This window comes from Amphiura filiformis, chromosome 7 (genome assembly GCF_039555335.1).
Source record: "Amphiura filiformis chromosome 7, Afil_fr2py, whole genome shotgun sequence".
Taxonomy (NCBI): domain Eukaryota; kingdom Metazoa; phylum Echinodermata; class Ophiuroidea; order Amphilepidida; family Amphiuridae; genus Amphiura; species Amphiura filiformis.
The window spans coordinates 29,908,319-29,924,199 of record NC_092634.1 but is presented as its reverse complement, the minus strand read 5'-3'; the positions used below and the strand labels follow the sequence as shown (position 1 = coordinate 29,924,199).

General features: G+C 36.4%; 1 protein-coding gene across 1 annotated transcript; it reads left to right on the top strand.

Annotated features, from left to right (window-relative positions):
• Positions 1-4,119: 4,119 nt before the first annotated feature.
• On the top strand, positions 4,120-12,021 carry LOC140157781 (monocarboxylate transporter 6-like). The gene is made up of 4 exons (XM_072181029.1): positions 4,120-4,312; positions 8,875-8,934; positions 10,458-11,258; positions 11,903-12,021. Exons 1-4 carry the CDS (start codon positions 4,120-4,122, stop codon positions 12,019-12,021), a joined length of 1,173 nt encoding a protein of 390 aa, XP_072037130.1.
• The last annotated feature ends 3,860 nt before the right edge of the window (positions 12,022-15,881 follow it).

Below are 15,881 nucleotides of genomic sequence, written 5' to 3'. Positions count from 1 at the left end.
AAACCTGGGAACCAAGGCAGAACAGTGCCAGTGCATTGATTGAAATAAATGTGCCTCGGGATAGACCCCCTATTTCAAACCGACTTGTACCCAATGACCCCCTTCTTTGTGTTAGTGTCCTACCTTATACCCAATTTTTTAAATTTTTAAATCAGGTATCAATGACCCCCTTTTTCTATTTCATGCTACACTAATGATCCCCCTTTTATTCCCAAAGTTAGGTGGTATTTATGTTCTCCTCAATATATCATGGGATTTTTCAAATTCAATCATCCAGTTGCTTCCAATTGTTAATTAAGTTTACAAGGTGGCCAAGTTTCTTTTTCGCAGTTTTGGCACTTTATGTGTACTCAATGACACCTTTTTGGCAATCTTGTACCCAATGACACCAATTTTACAGTTTGTTACCCCGAATGGCCCCATTTTTATTCAGGTTGTGTACTGAATGGCCCCATATTTTTGTAATTGTACATTTGACCTGAAAGCCCCCTACTTTCATGACTTTTAACATGGCCGAGGCACGTCCCTGCCATTTCAGATAGGGAGTGCCTCCCCTGGGCTTAATATGCCAGCCAATGTTCACTTGTTACAGAAACTTGCACCTAATATCAATCTGATGCATGGAAACTACACACAAGTGGCGTAGCCCAACGGGGTCCGGGTGGCAAAGCCATCCCTGACAAAGAAATAAAGAGAACAGTACCCATGTGACAAGAATGAAAGAAGATCGGGAAGGCAAAGGAAAAGAAAACGGGTGAGCAGCCCATTTCCACCAAAATTCACCCCGATCATGCACCAAAATAGTGTAAAATACCATTAAAAAAAATAAATACGCACATTATCCAAATAAAGCCATTTTCACCATGATTATGGGAAAAATATTGTAAATTAACTACCGAACTACCAAAAAATGATTGCCCCCCTTTTGACCTAGCCGCCCCTATAATTCACCATCCCGGGGTATACATAATTATTGCTGATGATAAGTTAGACAAGCTCTACCTTTAAACCAACAAAGTATATCGACTTCACCATCCTTACTTGTCACCGTAATTAGGTCCGTAGCCGGGGGGTCACCCGAGGTCAAAGGTCAAATGAGGTCAAATGTTACAATGGGCCCGTTTGAGTTTAAACTTGGTACAAAGCATCCTTGATATGAGGGGAACATAAAATGTCAACATGAGGTCAATTTGAGGTCACATGTTAAAATGAAGAGGAGCATGAAAAGGTCAACATGAGATTAAAGGTCTAATGAGGTCAGAAGTCACCGCCTGATATCCGTGGCTCTTGAGCCACAGCTCTAGTTTTAGCTTGTGTCTGTGTGCTTAGTTTTGTAATGCCTATACCAAGTAATACTATTTTAATAGTATAGTTGATTCCGTGCATAGTGCGAAGTGGTACATTAAGAACAGGTGGAAACAACTGCTGTGTGGTAATAACTAATTTATTATAATTCAAATGAAGAACAAAACAAAAAATATGCACGTTGCTGGTTAATCTATTAATACGACGTAACAAGTTTTATTACACTGCTTGCATTCTAGTTCAGTCCTAATTTATTCTATTTGTAAAATAATTTATGCTGAAAACAAACCAATAGTGTAATAAGTAATGACTGAATATAATTATGAAAAATCGGGCTTACTCTATTTCCTAACTCTCTCAACGCGTTTTTTTTTAATTAAATAATTTCAGAATTGTAAATTCTCAAGACGATATTTAGAATCAGCATGAAAATTGCATTAAAATGAATACAAAGAAGCCTATATAATTGGTTCTGTGGTTCTTGAGATACTGTAGCTCTTGATATAATGAGGAAATATTTCAAAACTTGGACTTTTTATATTGAAGCCTATGGCAAGCACGCATTTTTCCGGTGCACTTAAACGCGGCAAATAAGTGCCCAATGGCTTAGACTAATCTTAAGTCATCCATCCGTTGCACGTATTTTAACATTTTGCTCTTACACATGTATTACAAATACAAGTGATATTGAATTCAAACTTTATATTATATATGGGTTAGAACATTGAGTTCCATTCATACCCTAAAATGTGGTGAAAATCATATGTTTGGACACTTTTAAGCCTATTTTTCGTACATGGCCAATATTTTGGATTTCTATGTCACAAATTCTTGCATGTCATAGAAGCTTGTCATTTATTATTTTGAGGGCTTAGTAATCCTGTAACTCTAAATACTGCTATAGTTTTACATGTGTATCTGTTTATTACTTCAATTAAAATGGGATACATGTAGGTTATACTAGGGTTGGGCAAATCACCATAATATTTTTGTTGTTTCCATGCTAAATAAATGTCGGTGATTTAACGTGCGCTACACCGAAGTACATGATGCAGTCATGTCTACAGTAGAATTCATCTCGACCTTTGCAGGACTTAAACCCAATTAAAAGCTATTAAACCAAGATAACACTCATTGAAGCAGCTCAACTGATTAAATCAGATCTTCTCTGGTTGTGCACAAGTGTCTGTTTTCAATGTGCGACATCGCAATAAAGCTGGTATTATAGCTTCAGTTGGGTAACCGATTATAAAGGAAACGAAAGGAAACAATGGTATGTGTAGCTTTGTTCACGAAATGAGACAAAGACCTGCTTTTTGTTAACCAGCATTCTTCAAAATGAGCAACATAATGATTGTTGACTTAACACGGTTTGGAAATAATTTCTTCATATTTTGGTGTTATCTGTCGTTTACATATCCTTCCTAAAACACAAAAAGTGCGACCCTCTCCAAACATCTAAATTAGCTAAAATTTAGGATATGTTACAAAACTATATTTTCTAGAACCTATTTAGAATAGTTTAAATGTAGCTTGTACCGTTTTTTTGTGGCATCCTTCAGAACGGAGCGGTCTGTTACCAATATAGCTCAATATTTTCGGTCAAATCTCCATTCAATTAACACGGGGAGTTGGCTAGCTATGAGCTAGCTATGCTTTGCTCTCACTCATATTTTACAAAAGTGCGACCATTTCTGAACATCTAACCTAGCTGTAATTTTAGGTCATGTTAGAGAAAGACATTTGCTAGAAGTTTGAGAGAATAAATTAAATATTGGCTGGTTATTTTTCACACAGTGATGTTAACTAGGCAAGTGTCCATTCTTCCAACGTACATCATTTGTAGAGGTCACGCGTCAATGGTGAGAGCACTGTGTATTGTGTATAGGAAAACGGACAGTAACTGCAGTATGACCAGCACACTTCAACAATTATTCCGCTGCCATTAGGATATATCAGAATCATTTCCGCTTCCACAAGTCCGCAACTGATGCGCAGGTACTCTCAGCGACTTAGATTGTGATTACCCCCAGCAGCTCCCCAATTTTCACCTGGGTGGAGTGAAGCAATTGGGAATTAAGCCGTCTTGCTTAAGGATGCAACACACTGGTCGTGGTGGGACTCGAACCCGCAACCTTTCGATTATGCAGCTCGCGCTCTAACCATTAGGCCACCGTGCTTCCCGTGTAGAAATTTGATGTAGAATCCAAAAATGACAATTATTTTTACATTCAACGATGTCTGACGTCGCTAAATTACAAAAAATCAAAATGGCCGCCAAAATGGCGTATTTTGCCTACTCAACACACACCATTTAGGTAGATACCACTTTCAATATGTCTATATGGGTTTGGGGTGTCAAGAAACCCAATTCAGACCTTTTTTTATATGATTAACCCTACCTAGAATGAGTTAGGTGTGTATTTTGGTAATTTTCTTCTTTTTTCATAGTAGTTTTTACGCCTCAAATTTTGCTCATTTCCTTAATTTTAAACCATTTTTCCAAAAAAATGTAAAGATTCGCCCAACCCTAGCTATACACAAATCAGATTTGATACCTTCAGTAAAACTCACTGGCTGCCAACAGCTGGGGTGTTTCCTAACCTTTTCCAACATCGAGGGCAGGACAGCCTGTGTGAGAGCAGACACAAAATATGTTAATGGCATAAAAAGCCGGCATGTATCATATCTATTGCTGCAATCATGTACCCATCAATAACTTGGTTAGATCATCGAGATTGGATTTGCCTTTATAGAGTTTCAACCTACATGTTGTCATATCAAGTACGGGATTACAAGAATTAAAGAGTCGAGATGAGCCAAGGGGATCGGAACGGCAAAAAATCATGGCTGGTTTTGGTTGCAGTTGCATATACTTCATGTTTTACCATCGGGTGTATCGAGAGCTTTGGTGTTTTACTGCCATATATAACAGAACAGTTGGCTATTCAGACTTGGGTTATTGGATTCTGTGTTGCATCTATGTCGGCGTGTGGGTACACTATTGGTAAGAATTACTTTTTAAACAACTGTTACAAACAACGCGCCTCTTGTCAGTATTTGGACAGAATCAGTGATTATTCATTTTATAAACTGTTTTTCAAAACAGGAATCAGCTATTATTAGCAAAACCTGCACAAGCGATTGGTAGATCTTTTTAATTACTTTTCCGTGATACCACTGGGCCTCTACCATGTCTACCCCACTCATCCACAAATCCACTCTTTATATTCATGAGCATCCCAGCTGTCGAAACAAACATTGGGTTAACAATTCGGCAAGAAATTATTGTTTCCGTCAGATATTTTTTAAGCAATCGGAGGAAACAAGACCCGTGGTCCCCACTTATTGCCGGTAGCCGTACATTCACAAGTTTGAGTTCCCAGTCCCCCTGTTTTAAAAATCTGGCTACGCAAATTGTACATATTCTTTAAGGCATGTGTAACCTAATGTAGCTCGGTCCATGATAGAATAGGCCATGTGAAGCGCGTGAAAACAATACTTATCCATCCAAATGAAAACCTATTTGAAATTAGCTACCAGGCTTTGTGTCCTGTCCGCTTCGAGCCCCATAATTTCGCCAGTGTCTCCTTGCCGGTGCGCTTTTTGTTTGCTTTTTGTAAGGCAGTTCCTTTTACAGGCGAGGTAAAATTTAAACACGCTAGCAATGGTAACATGCTTTTTTACTTCAAAAATACAATTGAAATGTTACAGGATATATTTTACGGGGGAAATGTACGTCAGAACCACGACTATTAAAAACCGAAAAGGACTATTATACAGCCTATCTAAAAAATTGTGCAAGTGAAAAGCGCTCTCTATGGCAATTAGAAAATACCGTTGTGACGTGATGCTTACATCAACGTCAAGGGCGCAGTCTTAGCTCTCAAATGCCGTTTGTTTTGTTCAATTTGCTTGTTTTAATCTCGAGATATGTTTAGTTAACAACGAAAGTGTAAAATATGCCACTGACGTTGATGTAAGCAATATGTCACAACGGTATTTTCTAATTGCCATAGAGGGCGCTTTTCACTTGCACAATTTTTTTTTTGAGACAGGCTGTAGTACTTTAACCCTAGAACTACTGAGCCATGTTGTTGCAACCCATTAATTAATATTTCAATTATAAACGTCTTATACCGTTATATTTGGTTCCAATGTATAGGTATGGGTTTTCTCTATCAAGTGATACCAAAATAAGCAAAAACATTCCCCACATACTATCGTTATGACGTCATAATGTGAGCGCGCCCATGCAAATTTGGGAAATTTCAACCTAACTCACAAGTTAAAACGTCAGTAGCTCTTGAAATAATTTTACAAGAGCGAAATGAAAATCATGGATTTTACATTTAATTTTTGATGGCCGGTCATACCCCCGTGTAAAGTGCTGGGGGGGGGGGGGTAAAAATGTTATCACTAAATGGACGCAAAGGATGGATCTACGATTCGTTTAGGTCGTTTGGGCGTAAACACATACATTTTTTTGTGACGGATAAAAAATCTTAGTGGGGGTGGGTAGTTCTAGGGTTGATATAATATTTCAGCTATTGGAAAGAAGAGAAAATGATATTATAGGGTACCTGCAGGTAATATCCCAGCTAGCCAAAATACGTTTTTAAAACGTTAAAAAATCGTTTCACTTTGGTTTAAGAAACGTTTCAATATTGCGTTTTAAAAACGTAAATGTGTGGAGTTTTGAATACGTTTCAATAACGTTTGCATAAAACGTTTTGATTACGTTTTTTTCACGTTAATATTACGTTTCACTTTTGTTTAAAAACCGTTTCAATATTGCGTTTTTAAAACGTAGTTCTAAATACGTTTCAATAACGTTTGCATGACACGTTTTGAAAACGTTATCAGACCGTTTTCCAAATGCTAATAAACCGCATCACTTTGGTAGTCCAAGTTATCATGGTTATGACGTTAACACTTCGATCTCTTGTGTAGTATATAAGACATGAAACCATGAAGAAATACATTAACCATGAAAGTGAAAGATGTACACCATGAGATAATGTATAACTCCATGTCCCCAATGTCTTCGACATTAAGACATGTTCAGCGTCCCAGTCCAGTCCTGTTGCATCGATTATTCTTGCCGGCAGCTGGAAGCATGATTCGGATAACCAAAATATGAAAGCCAACCTTAGCTAGGATATTAAATGTGATATTAAAATACATTAATGTAAATGTATTCTGCGCTAAAATTATAAAAGTATCCTTACACTTGGAAAAAATCAATTCTACAACTCACTGAACTGAACTGAACATGTGAATTAAAACTAAACCATATTTGGGTAAATTTATTTATTTAATAGATGCGCTATCTATTTTTCTTCCAAGTGTAAGGATACTTTTTGGCGCAGTATATAAACCAACAAGAGACTTGCAATGGGCAACTAGCGTGAATATTATATATGATTATAATCAGAAACAAATGGCACATTTATACCATGTCATGCTATTAAAATTTACAGAATTAAGAAATAAAAGGGCCTCAATTAAAACTGAAAATGAAAACTTACCTAAATGAGTAGACCTAATGCTGTTATACTTTACTCTTGGAGCCGGAACACTTATCATTAAATACAACAAAAATACATGTAGAATTGTATCGCTTTCTCCACACCAGAATCAAATTTGAACAGCTAATATATAGTAGTTGAGCAGTAACCACGTATAGGCTAGTCAAGTATAAGGTTACTGAGATCAAGGATACTACGTACTATATAATAGTACTGTGTAGTAGTCACCATTGCTCGCCATCAGTGCAGACTAAAATCATATGTCAGTAATTCCATTGAAAACGCAAATGTTTCGCCCAAAACATAGCTGCAACTTGTCTACAAAATCAAAGGCCTATACACGTTTATCTTTTGATCTATAAACATGATTAAAGGTTAGCTAGGCCTATTAAATTCCACCGTAAACAGTCAGCAATTGAGAATCACTGATATATCCGTTGATGCATGGTCAAAACGGTTACAATTTGTTACTAGTATTTCGAAACACACAAACCGCACTAACCGGTGGGTAGTCTTAGTCCCAGCCGGCTTGTGCTCCTTGAGTAACGAGGAGCACAAGCCGTCTGGGACTCGAGACTAACCGCCGGTTCATTATTTTACGAAATCGAGACCGTGCGTTACCATGGTTACATCTTTTGAAAGTTGATATATAAAATAAAGCAATGTAAATTTACCGGTACTTTTTACTTTAATTTGCTTACGTTTTTTATTCATATCTGTCATCATTCATGCAAATAACGTACAGTAGGCCTAAATAAATTACAGAAAAATAAAATGCAAGTCTCTTGTTGATTCGATAGCCTACTTATTATAATAAATATTAAATAATTATTTAATATCCAGCTAATTGGTTATATATTGGAACCCCAGTCGAATGGAACGATCTATGAACATTGTGATTTGAATTGCTTTTTTCGTGAGTATTTTGTCTACAATGGGTCTACGTTATTAGAACGTTTTTATAACGTTTTGGTCGAACTATTCTGCCATCAGATAACTCGATGTTTATCAAAACGTTTTGGAAACGTGTATTTAACGTTTTAAAAACCAAAACCAAATAAAAACCAATTCAAAACGTTTTGGAAACGTTTTGTGTTTGCTGGGATGGGACCATTAAGGACGTTTAGCTTATGTGCATAAAAGAAGATATGCCCAAAAGAGATTGTTATGATGAACAACCTGTCCTTTAAGATTAATAAAACAGGCAATGTTATCTTGTTTTTATGTTTGTTTGGACGCTATGACGTCAAAATGACGTCATCGTCAAGTGTCCCATATTACCTGCATGTGCAGGTAATATGGGACACTGTGTTATCTCTATGGTGAAAATCAAAATGTTCAGAAAATCACTCTTTTGTTCTAAAAACATTTTTGTTACATGATTTTGAATGTTAAATGCAAATTTCAACAAGAAAATCTAAATAGTTTGCTTTTCGCATTGACAATGCACACAATTTCCTATGTGTCCCATATTACCTGCACCCATTCAGTTGAAAATCAGAGAAAATAATCATTTATAAAAGGAAAGTGCCACTTTTCAGTGGAATTTTACCTGCTGATAAGCTTAACCCATCACCTAAAGATCATAAAAAGTGACAAATGCACCCTCAGTACCAGAGTATTTGGATACACAATCATAAAATGTGGCGTCATTGATTTTATATCAGGCCAAAAAACGACGTAAATTTTTGGGCAATTTCACTCTTTTGGCATTGATTTCCAAGAGTTTGATACACAGACTCCAAAACTGCATTTCTAGAAGCACAATTGATGTCTCTAAACACTTAACAAATCAACTTAAAGTGTGTACCTTCTCTAAGCTACTTTTTGTTAAAATGAAAACAGGTGTCCCATATTACCTGCTGTCCCATATTACCTGCAGCTACCCTAGTACATTATTCATAAGAAAAATGATTCATCAAGTATAACACTATTATTATTATTATTATTATTATTATTATTATTATTATTATTATTGTTATTGTTGTTGTTGTTGTTGTTGTTGTTGTTGTTGTTGTTGTTGTTATTATTATTACAGGTTTGTTAACAGACGTTCTAGCAAACACATTTGGTCCTCGAGCAGTAGCTATATCCTGTGGTATCCTACTGAACGTTGGTTTGGTCATTTGTGCATTTTCAAATAATGGATACGTTTTTTTCATTGGTACATTTCTGACAGGTATGTATACATGGTATCACGTTTTATTATTTGTTTCCAAAACATTTATTCATTAAATCATCGGTGATTTAGCATATAGGGGGCCTACTAGCCTAAGACGATTTTTTTTACAAAATAAGTTGTAAAAACTTTCAAAATCTATGAATGAAACTCTATTCACTCAGTTTTGAGACCTAAATGTGATGAGATATGGCACAACTTGCATGGAAATATCCAAGAGCGTAGCCAGCTTTCTTGATCAGAGTGGGCAAAATAATTCTTTGGGGCACAGACGAAAATAAAATTGCAGGATGATATGAGGAGGATATCGACGTCGATGATTATGATGATATGAGGAGGATATCGACGTCGATGATTATGATGATATGAGAAGGATATCGACGTCGATGATTATGATGATATGAGGAGGATATCGACGTCGATGATTATGATGATATGAGGAGGATATCGACGTCGATAATTATGATGATATGAGGAGGATATCGACGTCGATGATTAGCCTATGATGATATGAGGAGGATATCGACGTCGATGATTACGATGATATGAGGAGGATATCGACGTCGATGATTATGATGATATGAGGAGGATATCGACGTCGATGATTATGATGATATGAGGAGGATATCGACGTCGATGATTAGCCTATGATGATATGAGGAGGATATCGACGTCGATGATTACGATGATATGAGGAGGATATCGACGTCGATGATTATGATGATATGAGGAGGATATCGACGTCGATGATTATGATGATATGAGGAGGATATCGACGTCGATGATTACGATGATATGAGGAGGATATCGACGTCGATGATTATGATGATATGAGGAGGATATCGACGTCGATGATTAGCCTATGATGATACGAGGAGGATATCGACGTCGATGATTACGATGATATGAGGAGGATATCGACGTCGATGATTATGATGATATGAGGAGGATATCGACGTCGATGATTATGATGATATGAGGAGGATATCGACGTCGATGAGTAGATTATGATGATATGAGGAGGATATCGACGTCGATGATTACGATGATATGAGGAGGATATCGACGTCGATGATTACGATGATATGAGGAGGATATCGACGTCGATAATTACGATGATATGAGGAGGATATCGACGTCGATGATTATGATGATATGAGGAGGATATCGACGTCGATGATTATGATGATATGAGGAGGATATCGACGTCGATGATTATGATGATATGAGGAGGATATCGACGTCGATGATTATGATGATATGAGGAGGATATCGACGTCGATGATTATGATGATATGAGGAGGATATCGACGTCGATGATTATGATGATATGAGGAGGATATCGACGTCGATAATTATGATGATATGAGGACGATGATTATGATGATAATTATGACGATAATGGTGATGATTATAATTTTAATTTCCCTTTTTACCTTCAGGTTTTGTAATGGTTCTTGACAACGTTATGCTAGGAAGTGTGCCGTTATATTTTGATAAATATTACAAAATAGCAGTCAGTATCTACTGCTGTACTTCGGCTGTTGGAATTTTAGCCATGCCGTTGCTGACACAAATATTTTATGATAGTTGCGGTTGGCGAGGTGCATTGATTTTGATCTGCGGAATAGGTTTACATTCGATTCCACTTGGTGCTCTTTTGCACTCAGGAACAGATCATCAACAGACCAACCTAGACGAAAACAATCCATTGATAATATCCAATTGTTCCCAGTTAGGAGGCTTGAACCCCGATGAGAAGAAAAAACAAGAATTCTGGAAGATACTAGTGTTGAGACATAATATACCTTTATTCACACGAGTTTTAGTTCCAGGGCTAGTATATGGGTATGTGTTACATGGATGGATGATATACATAGTGACGTTTGCTATTGCAAACGGTGCATCAGGACAGGAAGCGTCAATTGTAGCCAGTTGTGGGGGAATCGGTGTTCTGATTATCAGAATTTTACGGCCATTTGTGGATCATATACTGACGTATAAACAAATCATGATCTCGTCATCTGTTTTGGGAGCTGCTTCTTTAGTATTAACAACTATTTTCACGCGCATTGTAGAAATGAGCTTGGCATCAATTTTCTTTGGTATCGCGATAGGTGCTCTTGGAACAGAAATCTATATTCTTACCAAATATGTCGCAGATGAAGATCAGTACTATAATGTGCTATCATTGTTTCATTTATCCGTTGGGTACTCCTCGGTGATAAGCGGGATATTTACAGGTAAAATACATAGCGTGATAAATTAAGAACAAATGAAAGGGAAAATGATTGTGTGTATGCAAAGAAGGATGAGAAGCGTGTCCAGGATCTTTTCCTGAGGGGCCCCAGAGGGGCTTTCAGAGGTATACGGGGAAGGGGGGGGGGGGGGGGGGGGGGTCTAGCTAAAATCGCCAACACGGTTGTTTTTACATGATTTTTAACAAAGTGCGAGGGGCTTCATGTGGTGTTGGGGTGAGTGATGTGGGTGGTGTGGGGGGTGTTTGTGTGGGGGTGTGATTAGCTCTACATGTTCAAGAAAATAAACCATTAAATCATTAGATAAATAGGTATGATTGATACACAAGACCTTCGAAGATGCTTGGTATAGTGAGTAATTATTAAATTTCAAATGACCCACCTATCAGGAAGAATAAAATGACATAACACCCTGTTTGTAAAATCACTTAGCCCCCTTATTTCACTCGCCCCGGCATTAATAATGAACAGTTTCTTATGTTGATGTTGTTGATGATGATGATGTTGTTGTTGTTGATGATGATGATGATGATGATGATGATGATGATGATGATGATGATGATGATGATGATGATGATGATGATGATGATGATGATGATGAAAATATTTCAATTACCTTCCTCTTGCAGGTTTGATTTACCAATTGACATCGAGTAGTGTGGTATCTTTCCTCGTGTTAGCCGCTGTGACTTTACTTACTCCACTTTCGCTTGGGTTAGAAGAACTTTTAACAACTAAGTCAACTTGAAGACGTCTTATTTGAATGTGACAGCTATCTCAAAGATTCTTAAGCACCAACGCATTCCGTCGCGGACCGGACTGTTAATGGTGTCGTTTGGTCATTTCAAATATTCAGTTTTGGTTTTAGTTTCGGTCACGTGGTTTCCTATTATCCTGCCTAAGCTCTTGAAAGGACATTGACTCACCCCCCCCCCCTCTTTCCCAAAAAAGTTGAGATTTTTATACACTTGGAAACCTCTGGCTACATAATGTTTATGTACCAAATATTTCTTGCTGATAAATTCGTTTAGCAAAAATATCGTCAAATTTGAATTTCGTTTCTGGTATACCATACCGAAATTACAACAGTGGCCTATGGAGCTCGCAAACGCAAAATCGGAATCAACTTAAATTTTGGGAATAAGCTCTTTTCGTGGATACTGAAAACTGTCATACAAAGAGGATGCTAGAATCACAAAATCCTCCTTTAAGTGACGTCATTATCAATATCTTTGTCTGTACCCTTTGTTAGAAACTTACAATTTGCAGCAAGCCGTTTCGGTTTTCATTTCAGTTTGTTATATCATCGGAAATCAGTTTTGAAATTACTTTGATCAAATTATACAAAAGAAGATTTTAAATTTCGCAGTGCAATATTCACAAGCAGAGAAGTCGCACAAGTCAATCTACATTTGAAGGCGTTTTGGAAATAGCTAAGGTTATTTCACTGTGAAAAAATATAAACCATCGAAATATTTACACCGATTTTTACCCTCTTTTCAAATATTGAGTTTTGGTTTAACTGACTTGATTATGGATATCTTTGTTTCTACCCTTTGTTAGAAACTTAAAATTTGTAGCAAGGAGATTTGGCTTTCATTTCAGTTTGTTATATTATTGTGTGAAGAAGATAATCACTTGGTTTGAAGTTACCTGATCTAAGTGCACATAGGAAATGTTTAAGAGCAATTTATTTCTATGTTGATAAACTCTTGGACACGTCATCTGGGAGATGGGCCCAATGAAAAAATATATATTTAAAAAAAAATAAGCATCCCTTGGTTGATTTTAGGTTAAAAAACACCATAATTTCTCTGATTTCACTCGTGAAAAAGTATAAACTTTGCAAAACCGCACATAAAGGTGGTAGATTTTTTGCCAAAAAGGACTTCACAGTTGAGTAACCCTAGCAATTGTTTTACAATCACCCAATTTTAATGAGTCAGTATTGCCAGATTGATACCCTATTGCCACGTTGAAATTTTACATTTTCAGAAGTTGAAAAAAAAAACCCAAGAATTTTCATGGTTAAGTTAAAGTTCTTACACCCGCCCTCGAGGTGAATTATTTTTCTTCATTGTTGGTAAATATAATTATGACATTGTGCCCTTTCAGATGATAGAAGAAAAACTATACAGAATTTGGGCATCACGTGACGTATAAATAATGCGATCCGATTCAGTAGAAAAAACACCATGCTAAAGACATCTCCCTGATCCAATTGTAGTTATGTTGGAGTTTAATTATAGAGTTTTGTTGCCGAAATTACATCTGAGATACTTAAAAAACCCAACCATGTTTATCAAAACAAAACGGATGACTTAAGGTATATTCTCCTGGTCATAAAAACTCCGCATGTTGCACTTCTTCACTGAAAATGTTAATGGTGTTGCATTAGACTGATTAAAAATGAGGGAAATCCACTAAGAAAAGGAGATATTCTCATATGGTTATAAAATATTAAATATCAAAGCTGGATATTGGAACAATATGCTTTATATCTTTATGGTATCAGAAAAAAGGCTATGCATTGACATTCGTTTATATTAAATAAGAGCTGTAATTGTTAATGAAATAATATCCTCTAAATGCGTATGGAACGCATTTTAATGATAAGCATGTATATTCTACATAGAGCAATACCCGAAGTTACACGTACACTTTTCAAGCGCTGCGCGTTGTCACTTGCCTTAATACCTTGATATAAGCAACTTCAAATATTTGGGCAATAAAGTTATATTTTCTCTTTAAATCGCACTATTTTGGGGGTAAAGTAATAGAAATAAAGGTTTTATCCTTTACATCCAAATAATGTGTCCCCGGCAGTAAATTCGTTTAAATAATAGGTTCGGCGCATTTAAGTTTTTACTTCCCCAGACTCATTGTTTGGGGGTAACGAATATGACATTACCCTTTACTTCTTTAATATTAAGGTGGTACTGCACTCCCTGACAAATTTTGTGACCAATTTTGCATTTTTCTCACAAAATAACTACACGCTGGTAACCAAAACTATGTATATTATAGGGGCAAGGAATCCAATTACTTTACTGAAATTTCAGTGATTCAAGACAAGTGGTTCATTATATATGTTAAGAAATGAGGTACATTCTAGCGGTACCTCTTTTATCATAAATAACGTACCGCTTGTCTTGAGTCACTGAAATTCCAGTGTAGTAACTGCATTCCATGCCCCTGTAAAGATACATAAGTTTTGTTGCAGTGTGTTATTATTTTTCTGAGAAAAATGCAAAAATAGTCCCAGATTTATCAAGGGGTGTAGTACTACCTTAAGGATACATACTCTTGAATTCCATCTAACTTGTCCATGTTTTACATTTTTGAATATTTATGAAGTACATAAATGTATTCAACACTTCAGATATTGATTGTAGTATATTCATTTTTACCCTACATAATATGTTGTTTACAGTTGCTAGGTGACTAAGGTGAGGGCAATTGGGATTGCCAGACCCAGCCATAAATATTTCTAAGACAGCTGAGCATAAAAATCCCTCTCATTCACAATATGTATTATCACAAGGCAGAGAAAATCCATAAAAATCAATATATTCAGACAATGACATAACACCAGCCCTGTTTCAGCATTATTGAACACCATCCCACAATTCACCTGCTTTTGACACCTCTTGATCTAAATAGCAGTGTATTATAATACATGTTAGTTTGTCACACATCAGCACACATGTATTGACTGCATTGATTTGTGGGAAGTGATTTGACTTGAAAGATTAGGCTCTTCACCAACCTTCAAAAGAATTCATTACTGTACTGTTGTATGCATGGCTAGTTGTCAATAGTGTGACTTGTAAATGAGGCTTTTGTGTGGGTCAAATACTTGAGGTCAATTCTGGGCACCATTTTGAAATCAATGTGCTTTTTATATGACTGGAGACATTTGAGATTTGGTCTATTTAACCTGTTCTTGAACCTGGATTTGGATATAATATAAAGGATGTATACATTTTGCTTGGGATATAAATGGTTAGTACAATTGAGATGGTAAACTTAGAACTGATTTGACACATAATGGCAAAACAGGTACCTGAATCACAAAAATGATTGAAATGGAAGCTTTTGAAAAAGTGTGTGATTTGGCAGAATGGTGGCAAGAAATGTTACTATTTTTCATCACTGCTGTAGTTTGGACATACAAACTTTGTATGGCTTAAGTAGGAGTCAGTGATATATTGCAGCTAGTTTAAAATAAAAAATATGGGCCAAGAAAGAAAAGAGAAGAACTTTAATGAATAAGCTTATGACCAAATGTGGAGCACTGAAAATTTACGTTTTCTAGAAGTTGTAAATTATATGAATGTAATTGTGGAATGTTTGACCTATGCCTACAATTTGGTAGAGAAATCGGTGTGAAGTATGGTATGATATCAACGGTCCAAAAATAAAATAGCGAGTGGTGAGAGCGGAGACCCAAGTCTTAGGCTTCCAGTGAAAATCTGATTAAGGCTATAAAAATAACAATGGGAAAATAATAATATATAAGCATTTACCTTTAAGATGAGGTATAACTTTTATTTTTCCGATGATTATTTCTGGGCCAAATTTGACACTTAATGTGGCAAATTCATC

Coding starts and splice junctions, on each gene's coding strand:
- LOC140157781 (XM_072181029.1), top strand. CDS start 4,120: ATGAGCCAAGGGGATCGGAACGGCAAAAAATCATGGCTGGTTTTGGTT. Junction 8,935..10,457: donor AGCAGTAGCTATATCCTGTG/GTATCCTACTGA, acceptor TTTTACCTTCAG/GTTTTGTAATGGTTCTTGAC. Junction 11,259..11,902: donor GATAAGCGGGATATTTACAG/GTAAAATACATA, acceptor TTCCTCTTGCAG/GTTTGATTTACCAATTGACA.